Here is a 25576-nt window from a genome sequence, read left to right as displayed (position 1 = left end):
AGAAAATTTCCTCAGCTTTCTGAGAGCCCAAAACTATTTATATTTTGAAAGTGAGCTTAAATATAGGCAAAGATAATATCAATTGCCCTAAATTCCTATCACCTACAGTTCAAGGAAGAAAGAATATATTAAAACTGAAAATAAAGTCTATTCAAAATCTATGGGTGAACATTCATTTTTAGACAATGCAAACAAGAAACTACTTTTGGACTAACTAGTTTTCATGTTCCTGAGCACATGCCTGAATAAAGAAGTATTTGAAAAGATCATGATACTTTATACACCTTTACATAAATGTGTGTTATTTGTGGAGAGAATAAGTAAGTTCCCAACCCATATGAGGACAGTCTGAATCTTCTTCATTGTACTTATTTATTTTTCATCAATAAATAGATAAGACAGAGACACTCTCTGTAGATGAATAATGGAATAACACTGTAAAGCTCTTATCAATTTTGTCAAAGAGCACAAGAGACTTGAGACTTAGAATCAGATGTTCTTAGGAAGTTATAATTTTAATAATGTAAAGTAGGGAAGTTTGTTATATTCAATCTAAGACTTTCAAACTTGGCACAATGGTATTTCATGCTACACACAGAGATAAAAATCAACCAACCAACTGAGAAAAGAATTATTTTGCATGCACCTCCCAATTATTTTAATCACTTAGAACATTTGTTAAAGGGAATTTCTGAATATCCATATGTATAAAAGCACATTGTCTTTGCTCAAAATCTGAGATATTGCCAATTGTAGCTAAAAGAATGAAAAACATTGCTTTTTATTAGAAAAAAAGATATTTAAGTAAGTAAACCGTTGCCAGGATTAGCATAATATAGACACAGAATTTTCTGGTTGGAAAATTTTGAAGGAATTTTATGGACATCAAGTAAATTCCACTGTTGTACAAAGGAAAACATTAGGGTTAGGTTGGAACATGAGGAGTTTGAGTACGTATGCAAAACCATGTTCCATATAAGGCACAAGGGAGGGTTAGAAACATTAGGGTTTTCAATATTGAAATAATTATTGTAAAAACATCTTTGTGGCTTATGCATAAGCCAACTATAACGTGTATTTTAAACCCCTGAGCTATTTTCTGAAACTCCCCTGAGAAGTGTAGGAGCAACCACAAAGTTCTGGAAAAACATATTATCTAACATATATTAACAAATACATCTTATAACACAGGCATGTCCTTGCCAATACAGAGATCAGGGTATTTGCATTGATAGTTGCATAGTAAGTTCAGGACCCAAACTATTTACACTAAAATCAAAAGAACTACCCAATGCTGGGGCAAACCCATCCACTTCTAACAGAAACTATTTGATGACCAGTCAACATTATGTCATTTTTCAAACATGATCTGTGGTTTTGGTGATGAAAACACATGTGATAATTAGCCATCTCTTTAAACTTGATACTTGTACAAACATGTACTTATTAGGCTCCCAGGAAACTTTCATTTGTAAGCAGATTAGAAAAGTTTATGTTGGTTCGTCCTTACCCAGACTTTCAATCCATCATGGCAGGGAAGGCCAGGAAGAGCAATCCTGTCCATGGCAGTGGCAGGGAGGCAGTGGACTCAGAGAGTAAAGCAATAACCAGAAGTGGGTATAACCTTCAAAGGTCTACCCCTAGTTTTCGACATCTAACAGTCAGGCCCCACTTTCTAAAGACTACCAACCTCAAAATAGTACCATAATCAAGGGGATTTGTGTTCAAAACATGAGCCTGGGTGAATATTTCAGAATGAAAACGTAAGACCCACGAGATTGTGCTGATCATTATTTGAATTGCATCTTTCGAGATAATTCCATTGTGTTTGGCAAACTTCATTAGGGTTCAATCTACATAAGAGATTTCATGTGCTTATTACAGGGCACTGGCTACTTCTCAAGAGAGGGAGTTGCTACAGACTATGTTTGCCTCATGTACTTGGCCTCTTGGGCACATTGTCATCTTCATATCAGCTTTGTTGTGACCTAGCCAAGGGAGTGCTTCCTGGAGACTGAGTAGTAAAAGCATCAAAATTTGAACTTTCAGCCTCTGGGACATTAAGTAAATACATTTTTATCATACAGTAGATAGTATCAGTTTTTTTTATTACAGTAATAGAAACCAAAGACACTTACTGAGCCTCATATCTTAGCAACTTCTTATTTTAGAGAACTGAATACTTATTCTCTTGATTGCATGGCTCACTGAGAACTATGCTTCACTATACTTTACCATAAACTAAAACAATAGTAAGTCCTACTATGATAGAAAATTCTGTGTTTTCTTTGGTTGTTTCATTACTTTATTGAGTATCATTTACAATAATTTCACTCGGTATTTATTTTTAATATATACATTTTAATTATTCATTAAGCATACGTCTGTAAATTTGGTTGAACTGTCCTGTGGTTTAGCTTAAAACATACCATAATATGACTACAGTGCTCTAGATACTTTAGCATACTAATTTATCTGATCCTACAAAAAACATCCTCAAGGTGGAGATTATGACCATATCACAGAAAGGGGGTGAGAAAGGAAGGGAAGAAGGGAGACTGAAAGAGAAAAAGGAGAGAGACATATACATAGCGAACGAGAGAGACAGACAGAAAATCCTTCAAATTAAGGGGCAAAAGAGACAATGATGATTCACTTTGGGGAATCTGCTGCTGTGTGCTGTCTTCTGTGTCTTTCAAGCATCCTGAAGTGAAGCCCTGGGTAGCAACTGCATCTACTTTTTGTAACCCTTACTCCAAGAAGTCCACAGGCATCTCTATTCGTAAATCACAACTAAGCTTTGTCATCAGTTACCAAGTCCTTTACTTTTAAGATGTATGCTAAAGCTGTATTTTGCTTTATATTTTCAGTTAGTGTTTAATTAATTCTTCTAGACTGACTTTGGACTTACTCTACAGTCCAAGTTGACCTTGAACTTATAATCTTCTTCTATAGCTTCCCTAGTAGCTGAGTTAGCCATCCCTGTGTCAGGAGTTGGTTGTCACTTCATCTTTAATTGAAAGTGTTTTACACAGACATACACACACATACACACACACACACACACACACTCACACACAAGATGGGTTAGATTAATGTACTTTGCAAATGCATTCTTAAAAACCAAGTGTATCTTTCAAAACAAAGAAAAATGACAGTTTTGACAATTTTTAAATTTACTTTTGTAAAATTTATTTATTTAATTTAAAAACAATCTTATTTTATATATCAATCCCAGTTCCTTCTCCCTCATATCCTCCCATGGGCCCCACCCATACCCCATTGCACTCCCTATCCACTCCCGATGGAGAGTGAGGCCTTCCACAGGGGATCAAAATCAGAATTTTAGAAATCCGGGTAGGTAAGATTTAACTTTTCATTTTGATTTATAATTTCATTTTGTGTGTCAGTATTTGACAAATTTACTGTTCATAAATCTCTGTAGTCCTCAAGCTGTCAATGACTTTTGAAGAATGTACTATGCCCTGTAGACAGGACTTCTGGTTTTTGAAAAGAATGGTTCAGACAGAGAAAAATTAGTGAGTGTGTTGAAGTAGGAGTGGGATTTGGAAGAATGGAATCAGAATGGATAAGGGCTAGGAGAAATAGGAAAGAAGGCGACATCAGGGACTTCATTCCCGGTCAGATCCTTTATCTTACCCTAAAATGGAAAAAAATCATAGAGACAAATTAAGTTCTACTTGTGAGAGTGGGTATGTAATGTCTAGCTTTTCTGCCTCTATTATTGCAACTGGATTGTCCAGTTCTATACATTTTGATGAAAATTGAAAGATGTCATTCTCTTTTATGACTTAATATAATAATATCTCTTCAATATTGTACTTGAAGTTCTAGCTACAGCAATAAGACAACAAAAGGAGATAAAGGGGATACAAATAGGAAAAGAAGAAGTCAAACTTTCACTATTTGCAGATGATATGATAGTTTACATAAGTGACCCAAAAAAACTCCGCAAGGTTACTCCTAGAGCTGATAAACACCTTCAGCAATGTGGCAGGATACAAGGTAAACTAAAAAAAAAAATCAGTGGCACTATTATATACAGATGATGAAGTGACTGAGAAACAAATCAGAGAAACATCACCTTTTACAATAGCCAAAAACAGCATCAAATATCTGGGGATAATGTTAACCAAGGAAGTGAAAGACCTGTATATCAAGAACTTTGTGTCTTTGAAGAAAGAAATCAAAGAAGATACCAGAAAATGGAAAGATCTCCCATGCTCTTGGATTGGTAGGATCAACATAATAAAAATCGCAATCTTGCCAAAAGCAGTCTATAGATTCAATGCAATCCCTATCAAAATTCCATCACAATTCTTCAAGGACCTGGAAAGAACATTAATCAACTTTATATGGAAAAACAAAAGGCCCAGGATAGCCAAAACATCCCTATACAATAAAGGAACTTCATGAGGCATCACCATACCTGACTTCAAGCTCTATTATAGAGCTATAGTCCTGAAAACAGCTTGGTATTGGCACAAAAATAGGCAGGTAGACCAATGGAACCGAATCGAAAGCCCTAATTTTAACCCACACACCTATGAACACCTGATTTTTGACAAAGAAGCTAAAACTGTACAGTGGAAAAAAGAAAGCATCTTCAACAAATGGTGCTGGCATAACTGGGTACTGGTATGCAGAAGACTGCAGATAGACATACTAAGGTATGTCTCAAGGTATTTCTAAAGGAAACTTTATTGTAGCAACCCATACTGAAACATCTTGCTCTAAGAGTTTTCATAAGTATGAGTATTGAATATATTTGAATAAAACCCCCCCACAGATACAACTTATATAATTAAGCAATTAAGGAGGTAAGGGCTTGAAGACATTGCACATTTGAAAAAGTACAAACCAGAAAGTGACTTGGAAAGATCGATCAAAAGAGGCCTTTGGAGCAACCACAACTTTGGGTGACTTCCACCTTGGAACAAAGCCAGGAATATGTGGTGACAGAATGAAAGATTGGTGAATTGTGATGTTTTTAAGATATATTTATGTTTTCTTCTTTTTTTATTTTTGGCTTTAAGCTATAGAATATTATCTTCAAGTAGAGCTTTAAGTGATTTCCTGAGGGAAATCCACAAATGAGAAAAAGGTCGGACATTGCTGAGTGGTTCCAGATCTGAGGAACATAAAAGACTTTCCTCTGCATGGGGGAAATGAAATGTGCAGGCTATCACTTGTATAAAGTGTATGTGAAACACTCTTCACAATACAGAAACGAATTTATCCTTAGGACAAGAAGCAAGCTGACCCAAGAGTATCAAATACATAATCCACAAGAGATGGGTGAGAAAGATTCAGTTCCTTTAAATTTGCTCATTTGCATTTTCCTGAGATCCTTTGCTCTGTGATTTATGAGTTCTTTACATGAGCACAATAGTTGGCTGAACAGATCACACTAAACTGCAGCCACACACGCAGAAGTCCAAAAGTTTGTAGTAGAAACATTCTCACACCAAACTGCCTCATGTGCAGTAGGCTCAATTCTCAGGGGATTCAATCCAGTTGAGTACATATCTCTTGTGTCTCTGTCTCTGTCTCTGTGTCTCTGTCTCTGTGTCTCTGTCTCTGTTTCTGTCTCTCTGTCTCTGTCTCTGTCTCTCTGTCTGTCTCTGTCTCCCTGTCTCTCTCTCTCTCTGTGTCTCTCTCTCTCTGTCTCTCTCTGTATCTCTCTGTCTCTGTGTCTCTGTCTCTGTGTCTCTCTGTCTGTCTTTCTGTCTCTCTGTGTCTGTCTCTGTCTGTCTGTGTCTGTCTCTGTCTGTCTGTCTCTGTCTCTGTGTGTCTCTCTCTGTCTCTCTGTCTCTGTCTCTGTCTCCCTCTGTCTCTCTGTCTCTGTCTCTGTCTCTCTCTCTCTTCTGTTCCATGGGGTAGGGTCTGTTCTGGCCACCTGCACTTCATTAGAGAACAGTATGTTCACATGCCACACCACAGGAACCCACAGTGACATAACTCCAGAGACTGGCGTGACTGGGCTGGTCCCCCCACCCCCTCCTCAGCTCTTGTATCACTGAGAGTCTGGCAGCCAGTCCCTCCCTGACAGAGTTCACAGCGTATATTAGTGGATCCTTGTTCTCAGTGCGTCTGTTTAAGGAATTAACGGAAGCAGTGTCAAGAGGAAGGTAAGTACCTTTTTAACTATAGCCCAGGGGATGCTGACTCTTTGGGACAGTGTTTAATTTTAACAGGAACAGGAAAAAAACCTAGAGGAATTTTGCCAATTTACTATTCAACGATATTTTTGAACATTTATTTTCACATTGTACTCAATGGGGCTTTCCAACATTTTTGGATAATTTCACAGTGTGTGCCGGATTAATTGACAAGGGAAATTTAAAATGTTCCAAGTTTATAGTGAGAAAATAGTTAAACTAGACATTCAAAACGTGCAGATATTAAAAGACTAAACATCTATGCTAATTAGATACATATGCTTATATTGCTGAAACCTAGTATTGGGGCAGAAAAAGGACACTGCTACTAGCATTGAACAGATTTTTGTAATAAAATATGTTGTTACAGGTTACAATAAACATTCTGTGTTATAAAACATTAACTGAAGACTCAAACACTTGCAAGAATTGCTTTTTCATGTTTGGCTAGTTTTAAAGACTTGTGGTTTGGGATGTCCACCGTAAGGAGCATGTTTTAAAGAAATTCTGGGAAGCACTTGTGTGTTTTGCAAAGAGCATTTCTTTTATGGCCACAGTTATTTGAAAACATGGGTGAAAGTACAGTGTGACTTTTCTTTCACTGTATGTTTACAAGCTTGCTTTGAAATCAGAGTGTTCGCTTTTACTCTGCCAAAACTGAAAGGAATTTTTGTTACTATGCCTGTTCATTTAAAAAGTCAATCAATAAAATATTATTCATCACTAATGTGTTGAAACGTATGAGGAATTCTGTTGCTATGCCTTGTGTTCCTAGTGCTTACCTATGGGCAAATCCTCCCATCAGAATCATTAGCACTGCAACTATATCTGATGTTAGCACTTTTAGTGTATGGTAAAATCTTCTTCGCTATTGCATTTGATGAAGTCTTTAGAATTCTAAGCTTAAGCAAGCATGCATATTTAAAACAAATGGTCTCCCAACCTCTACTCACTCAAAAGCTACCTGATGCAAAAGCTCGTCTCATATTGTTCACATGAAATATCACACACTGCACTCGATTTGAGTGTGACTTCTTGTCACATCATTTCTCTCATAGGAATACCAACTTTTCTGTAATGCATTCTATGAATCCCAGATTCACAGCTAGCTTTTTTATGAAAGTTGAAACACAATTGATCCACTTTGAAACATGTTATGTCAAAATAACTACCAAGATTTGTTTCAAATTTACACTCTCAGTTTAGTAACTGTGCACAGTTCACGATGTCATCATCGCTACTGCTATTATTGTTGTTGTTTTTGTCTCCTTCATTCTCTCTTATACTTCTACTTTGTGTGAAAACTAAGATTTGGATTAGCAAATCATGTTACCTTAGACTTTGGCACAAAGAAGATGAACTTAGAATGCATTGAAAAAGGAGAACTTAATTTTAAAAAGTTGGAAATACGCTATTTTTAACTAGCTGGGGTCCTTTTTGGTTTGGGTTCAAAATCTAAGACTGTTCAACATATCCCTGTTGGGTAAACATTTGTTCTTCTAAAATTAATTTATTAAATACTAGCTTCAGAGTACAGTCTTGCAGTGGATTTTAAAGTATGACATGTTAAGCTGCTAATAATGTAAATATCCATCTGAGAATTCCCTACCCCCACTCCTCTGGATCCATCAGGAAAACAAGGCCCTTTGAAAGGAATGTGTTTGCTACCTCTTCTACTTCACATGCAGCAAGAACAGCTTTCCTCAGCAAAAACCACAGATGGCCCCCTGTTCCCCGTTAGGATCTCTCTAATGAGGCATTTTAATGATGTTGATGGCAGAGTGTGTTGAGGAATTTACCAGTGGTCTTCTAATTTTCATTTTTTCTGGTTTAGAGAAATGTTCTTAAATAGGGTTCTAACATGGTTGGAGATGGAAACCACCAGGCTTCAAGGGAGACTGGTAATTAAAGGGAGGATCAGAAGCAAGGACTAATCGGTTATGTTAGCCATACCCAGAAGGGGGCACTTGTGTACATACCCGAAATCTGTTTCCTCCTAAGGAGTAAACCCAACGCAAGCTTATCCTTATGCTTAAATATATAAGTTTAAAGACAGTGAAGACACTATTTGAAATGACATTGAATGAGCTTTGTTAGTGAATTTACCATAAATCAAACTTTTTCTTGGAATTACATTGTTTTATAATAATTTGTCTCCACTTTATTTAGGATTCAAAGCACTTGCTGAAAATGAATCTATGTGCATTTGCTCTTATCCTGGCATTAGTCTGTGGTGTCAGTGGTCAATACTATGATTATGACGCCCCTCTCTTCATGTATGGGCAATTATCACCCAACTGTGCACCAGAATGTAACTGTCCCCAGAGCTACCCAACTGCCATGTACTGTGATGATCTGAAGCTGAAGAGTGTCCCCATGGTGCCTTCTGGCATTAAGTACCTTTACCTGAGGAATAACCAGATCGATCACATTGATGAAAAGGCTTTTGAGAATGTAACTGATCTGCAGTGGCTCATTCTAGATCACAACCTTCTAGAAAACTCAAAGATAAAAGGAAAAGTTTTCTCTAAGCTGAAACAACTGAAGAAACTGCATATAAACTACAACAACCTGACAGAGTCAGTGGGTCCCCTTCCAAAGTCCCTGCAAGACTTGCAGCTCACTAATAATAAAATAAGCAAGCTCGGGTCCTTCGAAGGGCTAGCAAACCTGACCTTCATTCACCTTCAATACAACCAGCTCAAAGAGGATGCTGTGTCTGCTTCTCTGAAAGGCCTGAAATCACTAGAGTACCTTGACTTGAGCTTCAATCAGATTGCCAAGCTTCCTTCTGGCCTTCCGGCCTCACTTCTAACTCTCTATCTAGACAATAATAAGATCAGCAACATCCCAGACGAGTATTTCAAGCGTTTTACTGGGCTGCAGTATCTGCGTTTATCCCACAATCAACTGGCTGATAGTGGAGTACCTGGAAACTCATTTAATATATCATCCTTGCTTGAACTGGATCTCTCCTATAATAAGCTTAAAAGCATACCAACTGTTAACGAAAACCTTGAAAACTACTACCTGGAGGTCAATGAACTCGAAAGTAAGTATAAAGTTGCTCCTGTGTGTGATTGGTATATCAAGTGTTAAAATCTGTAAGCTTCACAACAGAGTAAGAATGAATTAACATTCCCTATGGTGTGATGTCATGCTCAGCCCTAATGCAGGGGCAGGGGCTTACTCCCTCCTCAACTTACCTTGCCAGGCTTTGATGACTCCCAATGGAGCACTTACCCATTGGGAGGAGTGGATGGGGTGGGTGGTGAGATGCAGGGTGGAATGTAAAATGAAAATATTTTTTAAAAGAATGAATTAAAAGAACAACAAAATTCAAACATGGAACTCTAACTCAGTCACACACTGAATTCTTCCTAGACTTTCCTCAGAGTGTCAGGACCAAGAGTAGTTAAAGTCACAGGATTTTACATTCAATTTATCAGGATTTATTTAATATTTGAGGGTAATTGACACCACTGTTTTATCTCTTAATATTTATCTGTTATTGTTTAGCTTATTCGTGATGTAGATTTGTGCCCTTCCTTTATTACTTGTCAAGATTCAATTGAGGAAGGGAAGACAAAAGTTCAGAAGCAATGTAGTAGCACAGACTCTCAAGCTCCCTCCCACTTAAATGATTCAGACCACACATGTGAAGTCCCATTGTTCCCTAACCTTTTGAGAGTCAGTGTATCACCCTATTAACATGGCCAATGCCACCTCCTTTATCTGGCATGGTGCATGTGGTCTTCACAGTATTTTCAAGAGGATTCTAAGGAAGATTAAGAGTAAAAAGATACAGATTTCAATTTCTATTTCTATAAAAATATCATTATATACCTCCATCATCTTTGTACAGCCCTTCACTTTCCCTACAGTCATACCTTCTCTTCTTATGCTGCCATATTTTTTTATTTGTCTCTGTGATGGAGCTGGGCTCGATCTGCTTTATGCAGGCTTCAGCCCTCCTAGGCTTACCCCAATTTAGACAATGTGAAATTAAGATGTTCTATCCCGACATTACCATGTAATAGAGTTTGGCACAGGAGTGTATCAGTTCACCAATATGTGAAAAATTCAGGCGCAAACCACTACTTTACTTATAATCATGTACAAATTAAACTTCTTTCTCCATTTAAATTGAACTTTTTTTATCTAACGAAAAGGTCACTTCCCTTGCCATGGTAAACACATTGCTATGAGAAAAATTAAATTGGGAATTTCGATCTTTCCACAATTTTATGTAGCTCCTGGGTTGCATATTCTCATGAAGGAGACTGTGATTGTTAACATAAACATATTTATTTCATTTTGAAAGTCACCAATGCAAGAATTGGAACTCTTTGACTGATACACAATTCACACTATCACAATTCTATTAGTACACTTGCTTATAGTTTAAAGTTCACTGTATGACAATTCATGTTCTTTCTTTTTCCAAATAATAGTCACAAGTATTATTGCAATTTTCTGAGACTAAATCAGGTTATTCACAGTGAACACTACATTAAGTGACAAACTTTAAGGACACACACATCCTTCAGTTCATATAGAGAACTGGTTCTCAAACTCTCTTGCACCAAACTCCAAAGTGCATTCTATAAATGGTATAATAGTTTCAAATAACTTTATGCATATCCTTCCTTGTATATTTAATACTACATAGATTAATCATGATGCTCACAAAATGAAGATGCTATCTATGTAGTCACGTGCTATATTTTCATGGACAAAAGCAATTAAAACTTTTTGTATTACTTATATATGCAAATTTAAGACTATTTTGGCCTGTGACTTATCACATCTGAAAATAAGAAACATCCCCCCCAAAAATGCAATGCTCCAATACATAACACAATTATCCCTATTCCAGTCATGTGACTAAGAGATTAAATTAATCTTGTTTTCTTCAGGTGAAATGATTTGAGAATGAGAAAAAGGTTAAAAAGAAGTTACCAGTATTTATTGAGGGCTTTATGTGTGTTGATATGCTGTGAGATTCTCTGAACAATTTAATAATTATAAATCAACTCACTGAAAGTAATTCATTATATCAGACAGTGGGGGCAACTGAGAGTTCAAAGTTCCCAAGCTCTGTAGCAGAGATTGCATCCAAACACAGGCCTAAAGCCATTTTTCTTTGCATCATACTTTCTCAGAGATGGGTATTATAGAAAGATCATGGAGATACACTTAAATGCAATCCAAATAAGCATAATAAAATAATGGAGTTCTCCTACGTAGTGTATTTTGAGTTTTATTTGTTATTGTTAACTAGAGTTTGAGAATGAAAGAAAATATCGATCTAAGAACCAGACAAAGTAAGGTTCAAATTGACCAGGGTAGACATAGGTATCTCTAGTAAGGTTCTTGGTTTCTACTAACATACTAGATGGGTTTTGGTTTCTGGCAGCTTCTCAACCACCGAGGAACACTGGCTACACATTCCATGATTTGGTTTATGTCTTGGAGTTTTGATTCTCAGCCATATGTGTGGTTGATGGAAAATTCTTCAGTCATCATGTAGTCAAGTCTATCCTTTTCAGCTGGAAATACCAAGGATATGAGTTTTTCATTGATGAGGTTTTCATACAATCCATATTTCTTCAGGTCAGACTAAACAGTTCAAGACTCTTCTTACTAATTCATATTCATTAAATGCATTTCTAAACCTTATTATCAACATTAAATAAATTCTATTTTTGAGAAATTCCATTGAGCCTCCTGACTTATCCTAATTAGTGTTCATTAAATATCACTGTGACACTTCAGTAGCCTGAAATGTAAGCTCAGTGTTCTCTACTTCATAAATACATAATAAACCTGGCTTTCTATGTGGGACATCCAATCTAATAACAAATCAGGCATGGGGTATTTTCTTTAAATGATAATTTCAAGAGAATACAGTGAAAGATTATTGATCTTTTGTATTTTTTCATTCACAGAGTTTGATGTCAAGAGTTTCTGTAAAATCCTGGGACCAGTATCTTACTCCAAGATCAAGCATTTGCGCTTAGATGGCAATCCCCTAACCCAAAGCAGTCTGCCCCCTGACATGTATGAATGTCTACGTGTAGCAAGTGAAATCAATATTAATTAATATTTCCTCATTATAGTAAATGGGAATATGATCTGGAGCAACACTTCATGGCTGCGTATTTTGGGGATGTGTGTAAAGTCTTCACAATATTCTTTTGTTGTTTTGTTGCTATTACTTCATGGATTTTAACTGATAAAGGTAATGTTTTGTGAACATTTACCACTTTTTAATAAAAGATGAAAAGCAGGCCTATTTCATCCTGAGAACTGACATTAAATTTAGTTCTTTACTTGTAAATTTACTGTTTTCTAAATCTCTGTGTTCAAATGAAATGAAATCTTTTTACTGATTGCTTGGAAATCAGCCAAGTTTTTATGGCCCCTACATTTTAATTTAACAACCCCCATAAGAGGAAATAAATATGCATGGATGTTTGCTATCCTAATCCAAATTATCTTGATATATTCAAATTTGTTTTGCTGAAATATAGATTCTTCATCTTAAGACCAATAATTTTGAATTATACCAAAGAAAATTTATGAAAATACATTCACTTAGAGAAATGTATTTAGTACTGAACATTTGCATAGTTACTTAATGAAACTTTTCTTTAATCATTTTTCTCTGTCATGTGTATGTTTCTTTTTGATTATTTGCATGTTATGATCAACAAGCTAGCAGCAAAATAAAATATTGCAAATGGTATCATGCTGTTAATTCTTGTGAAAATCATATCTCTTAAAAAGCACAAAGAGGAACCCAGGCATATTCTAAGACAGTCTATAATATTTTACTTGTGTGATCATAGGATTTTGCACACTTTGGCTGATTCTAAAAGCCACATACAATGAAATACTGAACAATTTCATAAAATCCAGTTAGATCTCACACCTTATTGGAATTTGTTGATATTTCCATTCTTGTTTTTTTCCACAAGAATGTACATTGTGACCATATTGAAGGAAGTATGTAAAATTTTAGGAGTCACAGCTGAATTCTTAAGTGAAAATGATGATACACAAATGACCAGTAAACTTAAAATATCCCAAAAATATTTTAAAATAGAAGTTATTATGAACTTAATACATTGCATCTGAAATACAGGTATTTATTTTTATATCAATAATAACATATTTCAGTATTCTATATTATGGCATTCCACAGCTGTGCACAACAAGAAGAGCAGGAAATATTATTAAGGAAAATAACCTCTTCTGTCTAGTAAACATTAAATATTTTGTTGTTGTCTTTACATTTAGAAGCTTTTTGTTACTTTAACATAAATAGATAGTTTTATTCTTAGAGAATTCTGTACAATGTTTCTCAATCATATTCACTCCCAGGCCCCCATGTCCTCCCAGGAACTATACATATTTCATGAAATTTGTGGATTTGAGTTTTTTTCTCTTTTTTCATTGAAAATAGATGTCTTTCATTCAGTGTATTATGATCACAGTTTCCCCTCCCTTATCTCCTCCCAGTTATGTCAATCTCCCCACACATCAAATTCCATACCTTATTTCTCTATGTCTTTTTAGAAAACAAATGGGTACATTAAAAAAAAAGAACAAAACAATCAAAGTATAAAAATTAAAAACAAAACTGAAGTAAAGACACAAGAAACACATACACATAATCAGAAACAATAGCATATAAGCAAAATGACAGTAAAGTAAGAAAAAAAACCCAGACAAAGCATTATGAGAACAAAATAAATCTTAAAAATTAGCATTGAGTTTTTTTTTTTTTTGGTCATCTATGACTGGGTATTGGGCCAGCCCTTAACTATGGTTTGTAGATCTAATGGGATGGCATTGGAGAAACCTAATTTTTTCCTTTGTGAATGGCGGCAGTCAGAGATAACTGCTTTGTTAGGGATGCAGACCTATGCCTACTTCTCCCTCTCAGCAGAAAGCTTGTTTCTTAACAATTACTATGTTGTCAAAACTAAACTCATGCAGTAAGCATTGTATATGCCCCCCCACCCAAAAAGGAATTATGTCTACAAAGCATGGTGTTTTCCCATCCAAGTACTAACCAGGCCCAACTCTGCACAGCTACTGAGATGACACAAGATTGGGCACATTCAGGGTGGTATAGCTGTAGACAAAGCATGGTGTTTTCATAGAATACATTTAATACACTTGTTCTATGTTTTAGTGTCCTGTCACCAAAAACCTATCTAATGAAGACTGAGATTGGAATAATATTGTACCAGTTAATTGTGCACCTGTTAGTCTCATGTCTTTCCTTGGTAGAGTCAAGTTCCTTGAATTGTGACTGTTCATCTCCGTTCTTGATATAAACTTTAAAAAGCACTTTTCCTCAACAACTCTATTTTGTAGAAGAAACAAAATTTCTTGCTTTTCCCATGATATTCACTACTAGCTCTTTGAAACCTGTTCTCAGGTAGACAGAAGAAAATGTGTTGTAAAGTATTTATATGTGGCCCTAGATGAGGTTTGTCTTCATAGAGCTTAGGAGCACTGTTTTGGCTGGAAGTATGCCTACATATTTCAAAGCCTTAGATCTACCTCTATCCAGAGTGTGATATTAAGTCTAAAATATGATAGTAACTTAAAATAGCAATCTTCTTTGGAGTTTGAATGAATTGACAAAGACAAAATTCAAGAACGGGAAAGCATTTCCTTGTAGAAGGATTTGTCAGAGTTAACTGATCATGTCCTGCATGTCATCTTCTGTGTGCAGAGCTGGACAGAGACTCTATTACTCTTCTGTTTTTCATAGCCCAGTTTTAGGCAGGTAGACAGGATGGAAAAGCCAATCACTAACAAATACATTCTTTTCTTATGGCCCCAGGTAGGATACTGTTTTGCAAAATGTCTAATGTGTACTGGCACAATGGCTCCAGATACAGAGACCCAACAAGGTTCACAGCATAGTGTTCAGCATTTCAAAGCAGCATCTCTGTGATTATCATTTCTCATCATGACTTAGTGTGACACCATGGTGAAGCTAGTGACATCTCAAACAGTAAAAGATGAACATTGCTCTTATCCTAGAGAAACATGACAGAAAGAAGCCTACTGTCCACAACACTCTCAAATGGAATTAAAAACCTTTTGCAAATCCACACAGTAAACTTTCAGTTTTTAAGGAACTACCACTGATGTAAGATGCTCAGCCACTTTTAGGTAACTCTTCTCCTTCAGATTGGCCCAGTTTGGAATCTTGTTAGAAAGATGATTTCCACTTCATTTTAAGTGGATTTTCAAACAGGACAACAAGGGAAATGGATCAATTTATGGTAGGAGAGTCCCTCAGCTGACTCAAACAGTGGTTTCCATTTCATCTCTTTTGGAATAAGTTTCCCCATGAACTGACCAAATCTCTGACCCATAAAGATTTTTCTTCTCCTAAGCTGGATTTACTTAAACTCTGAACTATGGTCCCTTAATTAGATGGAAAGCAAAAAAAAAAAATCAAACAAAAAAAACCCGATAAAACCCCTTTGTTCTCAAGATGTCCACTTGAAAATTAGGCTCTTGTAGCACAGGGGACTATAAGACTATAATATTCTCTGGTTTTGAGGTTTGAGAATATCCCCAATGCTCTATTAAGTATAAGAAGATACATGAGTAACAGACCACTAAACGAACCAGAAGAATGCTGATTTCTTAGTTAAAAGTTCTTTTGCTGGTAATAGCTAGGTTTTCAGAAATACTGGAGGGTTTAAAAGATTGAGTTTACAATGAACTGAATTTCTTTGCTCATGATCTTTTTAAGTTTGGGGTTCAGTATTTCCACAGCTATGATTTTGGTATAATTATGGCCTTTAGATTTTTCTTTGGTTGGACATACCCATCATACACGCTTAACATTTATTCACTGTAAGAAAAAAATGGCCTTGATATTTAAAGGGACCCAGTGTCAACTTTAATATCAGAACTTGGAATTAAAAATAAGAATGACACTTACTTAGATATGCTGAGAATATGTTAAGTAAATAGGAATGCATTTTAAAGATTGCATGTGAAGTAAATTAACTTATGTATTCCAGATTTTCTCAGTAAGATCTATGTAGTGGAGATACAATGTGTGAGAAAAGTCAAAGTTTAGGTAACGTTGAGCAGATGAGTTCTTATGTTTATTAATCTCTCTGTTTAATCTCAACATTTAACCCCTGTGTGGCAGCAAGTCTCTCAGATTTTGTTTGCCTAAATATTGAATAAATATATTTGTGCCTATTGTCTTTAAAATATACCTGGTATTATGTATAAAGTCAAAATAATAAATACTCCATAATTTGGAGACTTCTGTGAGTCCTAAATTTGTGGACGGCATTTGAATAACCCACCATGTATTTTCACAGCTTTCTTTCAAAACTTAGATTTCATCTAGTGGAATGAAACAGTTCCTGCTGCAACTCACTTTGTTATCCATTCAAACCTGCTTCTTCATTATTTATTTTCTAAAACTAGCTGGAAATATGTCATTACTTTGATAATATGACCAGGGTTCTCAGAGATGGACACAGGAATATCAAAATCCTTTGTGATCTGGTTCCAGTTGACCTCCTTGGAAGTCTTTTACTAGATTTTGTGAGGCCAGTTGTGTACCATATAAGAGACTATTAATATCTTTTATCATAAGTGGAAAATCCTTTATTATAAAATTAAAGTTCATTGTGAGAGTTGTTCATTCTAATAAAAGTCATCAGTGTGTACTTCTTTAGGTACATTTAATAATTTATTTAACAAACATTTTATAGACCTCTTTCCAACTCTAGGAATAATTTTCTTGCTAGGGTAACTTTTCTGAACATGATTAATAAATTCTTATCTTCCCAAATTGATATTCATAGGGGACTAAACACTCTGTATTAAGACATCAGGTAGTGACAAGTGTTTTAAAGAAACATCTTCTAAGCTCTGAGAGGGAAGAAGTGCAGGTGATTATTTTACTGGATGACTGAGAAAGTGCATTATTTATAACAATGTCACATGTTATAACATTTGGAATGAATCAAGGACTGTTATTTATTTGCTCATAACAATTAGTGAAACAGAAGCCGCACATTTGAAGGAGAGTGAAGAGAGCTTTACAGGAAGGTGTAGAGGGAGAAATTTGTAATGATAATTAAAGATAAAAGGAATAGTCTTTACATATTATTTTTACTCAGTATTTATAAGACACATTTCTACTGTCAAGGAGGAAATAAGAATAAATAAGGTTAGACACATTTTGAGTGTTAACTCCCATGGTGAATTCATCTCTATTTTCAGCCTGAAGATTTTATTCAGCAAGTTCTCTTGATATTAAGGGGTCTCCAATGAGCTTATAAGTTTGTTTATAAATCCCCCCTTTGGTCGCTGACAAAGCAAAGAGCTTGCCAGTGATTCTTAAGATGTGTTTTTTTGTAGAGTGAAGCCTTTTCCTTGCCAGCCGCTTTGGTTTTTCCCCACCAGTCGCCTGGGCTCTGCTGTGTTGCAGTCCCCAAATAACACACAAGACACTGTATTAATTATGAAGCTGTTGGCCTTACTTGTTTCTTACTGGATAGCTCTGACTTAAGTATTAACTCCATCATTGTTAATCTAAGTGCTTCTCTTACTGGAGAAAGGGGCCCGGACATCTTACTTCTCTGGTGGGCTACATTGTGACTCCCTGTGTTTCTCCCACCCAGAGTCCTCCTAGACTCCTAGTCCCACCTATCTTGCTTCCCTATTGGCCAACAGTGCTTTATTGACATATACACAGGACTATTCCATCATCTCCCCTTTTCTGTCTAAATAAAAAGAAAGGTCTTAACTTTAGCATAGTCAAATTATATATAACAGAACAGCTATCAAGCAAGAACACAATTACAACATTTTGTCTATCAACATTTAACAAGATTTAAAATATCATCCATCCCATCCTTGTGAGTTCAAACTTCTATTTGTAGCTTATCTTTTATCATAACTAAGGAAAACTATAATTATAACTATCTGCCTTCAACTCTATCAAAGACCACAGAAGGATAATATATAAACACTAGGATTGACAGAGACTTCTTGCTGCCTGGTTAGTCACCTGAAGTTTCTCTGTAATGTTGGGGCATCTATCTTCAGCCCATAGGCCACAGCGTGTCCCAAAGACTTCTCAGTAAAGCAGGAAATTTCAAACTGTCCATCTGCACTGGCAGTCTGTGAGTCATTTTTCTGTGTCCTGCAGAAAGTCTCGTAGACTCTTCCATGAATCAGGAACCCTGAAGGACTGTTTGAGTTCAGCAGTCACTTTCCTGTGGGTCTTGCATATTCAGTTTATACAGCAACAGTCAAGCAGTCTAGGCAAGAGCAGTTTCTTGGCCAAATGGCTAATCTTGCCATGTTGAAAGCAAACTCCATAAAGAGTCTCTTCTATGCTCATCTTCCTCTCAGACGTAATTGGTGATGCCAGGAACAGACACTTCTCATTATCAAGAAAAACCCTAAACCATTTTAAATGCCATTTTCTGAAGGTCTTTGAAAGGTTTGAAGACTGTCTATCTATCTCAAATATATTTCTGTATATCTAGAAAACCTAACTTACCTCACTATAAGTTCTAACTATTATAAGTAACTATCAATAATCTGTATTTAATTATGCATTATGTTTTAAAAGATTAGTATAAACACTATACGTAATCAAGAGGAGAAATATACACATCACAAAATTGACCTTGAATTTGTATCAATAAATGAAAAACCATACCAATACAAAGTACTCATTTCCACACCATAATCCCCTTTTAGCTTTAAAAACAGATTGGTTGTGATCATTAACCAATTATAAACAAACCCATTCAAATGAAAACAAAGATTTATAAACACTATGGGGATTTGGACGTCACTCATTCCAAACTGCTTCGTGCTGGAAGGGGGCGTTGTTCATACCATAGGGATCATGACAAAACTCAGAAACCTGTATAAGTCCTTATTTTCGTGGTCTGTAAAGCTGTATCATCTTAGCTATTTTAGATGTTGAATCACTTGGGCCATTGCTTCCATTGATGATCTTGGTCCATCAAACCACAGAAGCCTGGAAGTAATCCTCAGCTTTTCAATTTCTGTGGAAACATAAACAAAAACTCTTTTCCCAAGTAACATATGCTTATACTTAAAATTTGAAAACAAGGCATTTTCAAAAGATATAAGTTGAATTAATTTAGCAGCATTTATAGTCAAGTGTACCTTACTGGTTGTTCCTTACTTAGCAATCAAAAAACTGAAAAACACAATAGCATACAGTATCCAGACTTTCTGTGTATTTTCCATCTTTACATAGCTTATATATTTATCTATTATTACTCTTTCTTTTACTTTTGTTTATCTATTTATTTCTCTGAGACAGGGTTTCTCTGGAAATCTACCTGCCTCTGCCTCTGGAGCAAATCCTACTGGCGTCCAAAGCCGGCTTCTCTACTTATTCTCCACTATGCTGTTTCTTTTTCTCTCTCAATCTTACATATATTTTTAAACACACTCTAAACCTTTAGAGGTTTATCCTCATCCAAGTCTGACTTTACTGTAAATCTTTATGCTTTTCTGGCCACATGTCTTATCTGTTAAAACCGCGGGTGTTTAAGCTGTAGTTTTTCCAAGATGGCGGGCATAACTATAACTCCAGCTTACTGTCTCAGTCTATGCTGATATCCAGCAAAAGCTCTTTGCTTGGAGATGTGGTCACTGCCATTTCCAGCTGTGTGCACACACCTTTAAATTGTTAGCAGAGCCTCTTAAAAATCCTTGCTGATTTTTTTTGTTTTATTTTTCTTTTTTTTTTACTTATACTGAGTCAGGAAAACTCCCTTAAGTGAGACACGTGAGTCTCTGCTTGTTGCTAGCAAAACAGAGCCCACCTGAGAAAAATGCTGCTACCAAGAACCCATGCTTTTCTCCGCTCTTTTGTTTCTAAAATTCCTTCAAAGCTTTTGTCATTCTACATGGAAATTCATGATCTCACTCCTGACACCATTTGTAGAGTGAAAACTTTTCCTTGCCAGCCACTTTGGTTTTTTCCACCAGTCGCCTGGGCTCTGCTGTGTTGCAGTCCCCAAATAACACGCAAGATACTGTATTAATTGTGAAGCTGTTGGCTTGCTTGTTTCTTACTGGCTAGCTCTGACTTAAGTATTAACTCTATCATTGTTAATCTAAGTATTTCTCTTATCAGAAAAAGAGGTCCGGACATATTACTTCTCTGGCAGGCTACATCGTGACTCCCTGTGTTTCTCCTACCTAGAGTCCTCCTAGACTCCTAGTCCCACCTATTTTGCTTCCCTATTGGCCAACAGTGCTGTATTGACATATACACAGGACTTCCCCATCATTTTTTGACTGAACAGTGATGAAGAACCAACTATGAAAGTCTGTATTGAACAGAGTCTAATGATAATAGTCAATGCAATAGGGAATACAATATATTTATTTACCTGAGAGAGAATCACACAAGCTAGGAATCGGAAGCGTGGCCGGCTTCCAAAAGAGGATGTCCTTTTCCCTTTTGCTTCCTTTTATCTCTACCTCTGATAATTTACTTGTCCCCGCCCTCCTGGGTAGATAACTTTGTGGGATTCACTCCTACAAGGGTCTCCTTCCAAAAGTCCAACAACGTCCTTCATTCACTCTCATTAACTTTATACAAATATTTGAAAGCACTCCTGGGACCATTAATTTATGTTAAATATACTTTTGGGTATAAACAGCAAAATTATATGTATTGACAATGGATAAAATGTACATTCATGCTTGCAAATAAAATGAGTCATGGTTTAATCAAGCTAATTAACACTCCTATCACTTCACAGTCTTAGATGTTTCTGTTTTGAGGACATTTTAGATCTATCATAATAACAACGCTCAAGTATATTCTATATCATTAGCTACAGTTGCTTTGTTTTGCTATAGAACCCCATGCTTATTTATTATGTGTATCTGGAAAGGTTAACTTTGGAATTCACTATTCTAATCTCTTTATTCTTAAATACAAGACACTTTGCTTAATAGAGTGTTCTCCAGGTTCATCCATTATATTACAAACTGCTGGACTTCTCTGCTTTTTATAAGTTTGGCTAACATTTCAGTATGTATCCTTGACCACTTTAAAAATCATGTGTCCATGAGAGAACATCTGGATGCTATTATGAATAATGATGCAGTGAACATTGGAATGCCAATATCCTGTGAAACACTCTGTAATTCCTTTAGATAGCTAGGCACATTCCCAGAAGTGGGATGGGTGAATTATGCATTAGATCTGTTCTTAATTTTGTGGTACTGATTTTTTCTATACCCCACAATGAATTTGTTAATATTTACTCACACTGACAGTATACAGGGGTTCTCTTTCCTTCTGGTCTTCACTTGTTATCATTAATATTTTTAAGACGATATGGATCATGGCAACTTCAAACAGGAGTTAAGGGGATAATATCATTTGCAAATCATGATAAAAATTCATGCATACATAGCCTTCAGGGATTGCTGTTGTTGGCCAACTTTGATTTTCTAGCATTAGTGATCTTGCCGCTAACAGTTAATGTTAGTAAAACATATCAGTATAATTCCCTGTAATGACGGCATGTAACATAATTATTCCCTAGATATGTACAACACATGTTTACTCACACCAAATAGAGAACACAAAAAAGCACCAATAGTACCAAAATCCAAATAGGTAAATATTTATTCATAGTTCATTATTTTATTTTTTAAGTGTTGACCCTAAGAAGGAAAAGTATATTTCTCCTTATTTTAATACAATTATAAAAACAAAACAAAATAAACCAAAATTTAGACAATGCCTTTGATAATGGGGTGGCCTAGAGATGGATAGCATAGGGTTGAAAAAATACTCGGGTGAAGTTTATTGATAATGTTCTGCTTCTTTGTCTCTGGGCCACATCTCCAATCCAATTAATAACACCTTAATGACTACTGGCCAAAATGTATACAAACTCTTGACTCTCTTGCTAGCCCACGAGAATAAGTTCAGTTAACTGGTTTTCTAGCTTGTCTGTCCTCTGTCTTCCTAAATCCCATTCTGAGTGGAACATACCTTTCAAATATCCCCATTTGTAAGTCCAATCCTTCCTAAGTCAGAAGCTTTCAGTCTGAATACTTAATTATTCCCAAAGAAAACAAACAACAAAAATAACAATAAAAAAGCCCAAAACATGAGGGAGCTCATGGATCCCAAACTGATAGCTGGGAAACCAGCAGAGGGCTGACTCAGACCCCCTCACCATGAGTGTCAGTTAGGAGGCCTGGCCAATCTACGGGGCCTCTAGCAGTGGGTCAGTATTTATCCCTGGTATACAAAGACGCTTGGGAGCCCACTCCACATAGAAGGATAATCTTTCAGCCTAGACACATGTGGGAGGGCCTAGGCTCTGCTCCAAATGATATGACAGTCTTTGAAGATCCACCATGGAAGACCTCACCCTCCCTGGGGAGCAGAAAGGGGATGGGATATTGGATTGGTGGGGGGCAGGGGAGGAGGGGAGGAAGAGGGAACTGGGATTGACATGTAAAACAAGCTTGTTTCTAATTTAAATTTTTAAAAAAGGAAAAAAAAGTCCAAAACAAATGTTATTCTTCAGTTTAAAATTAGTCTGGAGTATGACCTTTGGTAAATTAGTTTCTTTAATGAATTAGGAATGATCATGACTGATAGAAATTACCTGGCAATTTCTAAAGAACCTTCCTTTGTAAATTCTTTCATCAATGAACAAAGCTTTGGACTCAGAAACTGTGTTGTATTCAGTTTTCCTGTTGATATCCTATAGATTCCTGATCTACTTCAGCTTGGTTTTAAAGTTACTATAGGTAGATAATGTGGAAGACTGTGGACCTATCTGTCTCCCAGACAGAGACAGACACACCAGCCTTTTCCTACAAGGTTTGTGCATTTTGTTCCCAGGAGCACGGTCTTCCCTGTGGAGTTAGTTAAACTGGAATTGTCCCAGATTTTATAGTCCTTACCCAAGATTGTCAGCTTACTTGCCAAAAACTTCCATCTGTCTCCTATTTCTGTTGGTTGGCACTTCCCCAGAAACCATCTGGGATAAATGTCTCATTCGAACTTTCCCTCTCTTTTGTGTAATGACCTTGAGTCCTGAGTAAAATCATCTTAATTTTAGGTTTATTTTTCAGCTTTTACTGTTATGAGAAAACAGTGAACTTTTTTTTTCTCAAGACATCAACTGCAAGGTCTATGATTTCATGGCTATCAGGACATATGGAGATGTTCATGTGACTTAGCCCTGAAAATGTCAATGTGTTGCATATTGCTTTGCCAAGAATTGTTTAAAGAAGGCTTTTTAAAAATGAAAACAACAGCAAAACAAATGGTATTTGCTAAACTTTCTGGTCATGGCTTAAAAAAAAATTACGGTTTAGAAAATGCCAGATTTTGCTTGGGAAATGGCTTAGTGAATAAAAATCCCTGAGCCACAAGTAGAAGAAACTAAGTTTGCGACTTCTGTACCCATTTGAAAACTATGCAGTGGTGCATTAGTATGCCCAGCACTGGGTCAGTGGAGGCAGGCAGAACTTCAGCCATCATGAGGCTGCCAGGGTAACTGACTCAATGAGGGTCTATCTCACAATAAAAGGTAGAGTATGACAGAGGAAAGACATCCAGTGGGGACCTTTGATCACCACACATCAGTGTGTGTGTGTGAGAGAGAGAGAGAGAGAGAGAGAGAGAGAGAGAGAGAGAGATTGACCTGTAAATGCATATTCAATATATCATCAAGAAAAAAAATGTGATAGGCATAAAAAGATCACCACACTGTCAGAGGCTGGTTCATGTATTTCTAGATTTTCTTGATATGGATTTCTTGGATATTGGATTTAAGACAGTTTCTGAGTCCTGTTTGAGAACCATTTTTCATGAAGGTCTTAGCTCTCACAGGCTAAATTTGCCTTTATGATTGCTATAGTTTTGCTGTTTTAGGTTTTACTTTCCTTCAAAAGCCAATACAGACAGAAACACACAAAAAGAAGCCCTATTTTTACCTTTATTTTTCTATTTTACTATTTGAGTTATTAAGCTACAGAGATTATCAACTGGAATAAATTACAGGAAAATAAATATCATGAGTGCCAGAAAGCAATTTCTAAGTAATTGTAACCTATCTTTGTGCAACAGATACACTTGGAATATTCTCAGTTTCAAACAGAGTTTCTAAGTTTGCTCTTATCTCTAGACTCTTTATGTCTCTCCAGGCACAAAAGCTAAGTGCAGTGTGGTTTCATTTAGATTTCAAGAGACATAGTAGACCTATTTGTTACCATGATAGATGTCTCACACCCAGCACCAGAGAAATCTTTCATTTTTGTGCATTTTTTAAAACTGCATCCAATTTTCTACTCAGAGATGAAATTTTAGACAGCAGCAGTCTGCCTGGTTCCAGATAATTCTTCTACTGTAGAAGTTCAATGCTTTCTTTGTTTCCCAAGTAAATCCATTCAGCGTTTGCTAAGCTGATACTCACCTCGAACAGCATGGGCCAGTCTTCTTCATGAGAAGGCAGAAACACCTAGCTAAAATAGAATCCATTGGTACCTATTCCTTCTCTTGTTTGGCATGAAGACAACAGCTTAACAGTTTAGTTATTCATTCTGCATGGAACCTCTGTCTCTGGTGGCTTCTTTTATACTGTCTTCTTTTAAGTCCTCCTTCCCTTACTTCTCCTCCTATTCCACCACCTCCCTCTACTCCTCCTCTTTCTTACTTTCTTTTCATTTGTTCTTCTATCTTTTTCTAACTCAGGGCTACACAACATAAACTGGGAATAAACACAAAGAACACCAAAAAAACAGTTCAATTCAAGAAAGACACTTAGTTTATTTTAATCATTAACATTTAGACTTAAAAATAAACACAAACCTAGTCATCATTTCAATAATCACACAGGTCAAATGAGGCTTTCTCCATCACCACTTAACAACTGAAAAGTCTATGGCTTAAAATAGTTAAATCATCAAACCAGAAATCATGAGAAAAGTAAATTCTGCAGCTTATATTTAAGCCCTAATGAGTTTTGTCCAAAGGACTTTTTCACATTTGGAGAATAAGAAAATGAAGTAGTTTGCTGTCTGAAGAGTTCATCTCACATAATAGATAGAGGATACCAGTAGGGATCAAAGAGACCTGGATAACTGTCATGATTTTGCCATTCCTGTGTAACTAAATAATTATCTTGAAAACTTAAAGAACACTGGACTAGGTGGTACCACAGTCCTTGGGCTCCAAGATTCTGTGTTTAATATTTGCAGTGCCACCATAGAAAACCTGTACATCTTTGGGACTCTCTTCACTGTATATCTCCTTCACATTTGTATTCAGGGCTCTCTAT

General features: G+C 36.2%; 1 protein-coding gene across 1 annotated transcript; it reads left to right on the top strand.

Annotated features, from left to right (window-relative positions):
- The first annotated feature begins 5998 nt into the window (after positions 1–5998).
- Positions 5999–12933, top strand: Lum (lumican). Its single transcript, XM_005068021.4, has 3 exons — positions 5999–6152; positions 8352–9234; positions 12134–12933. Exons 2-3 carry the CDS (start codon positions 8373–8375, stop codon positions 12286–12288), a joined length of 1017 nt encoding a protein of 338 aa, XP_005068078.1. The 5' UTR covers positions 5999–6152; positions 8352–8372; the 3' UTR covers positions 12289–12933.
- The last annotated feature ends 12643 nt before the right edge of the window (positions 12934–25576 follow it).

Source organism: Mesocricetus auratus, unplaced genomic scaffold, assembly GCF_017639785.1.
Source record: "Mesocricetus auratus isolate SY011 unplaced genomic scaffold, BCM_Maur_2.0 Super-Scaffold_100011, whole genome shotgun sequence".
In the NCBI taxonomy this organism is placed as follows: Eukaryota; Metazoa; Chordata; class Mammalia; order Rodentia; family Cricetidae; genus Mesocricetus; species Mesocricetus auratus.
Note: the sequence above shows the minus strand (reverse complement) of the source record. Positions and strands in the feature narration are given on the sequence as shown.

Excerpts from the sequence above, each read along its gene's own strand:
- Lum (XM_005068021.4), top strand. The coding sequence starts at position 8,373 with ATGAATCTATGTGCATTTGCTCTTATCCTGGCATTAGTCTGTGGTGTC. Across the intron at positions 9,235-12,133 it reads GGAGGTCAATGAACTCGAAA|AGTTTGATGTCAAGAGTTTC; the intron begins GTAAGTATAAAG and ends TTTCATTCACAG.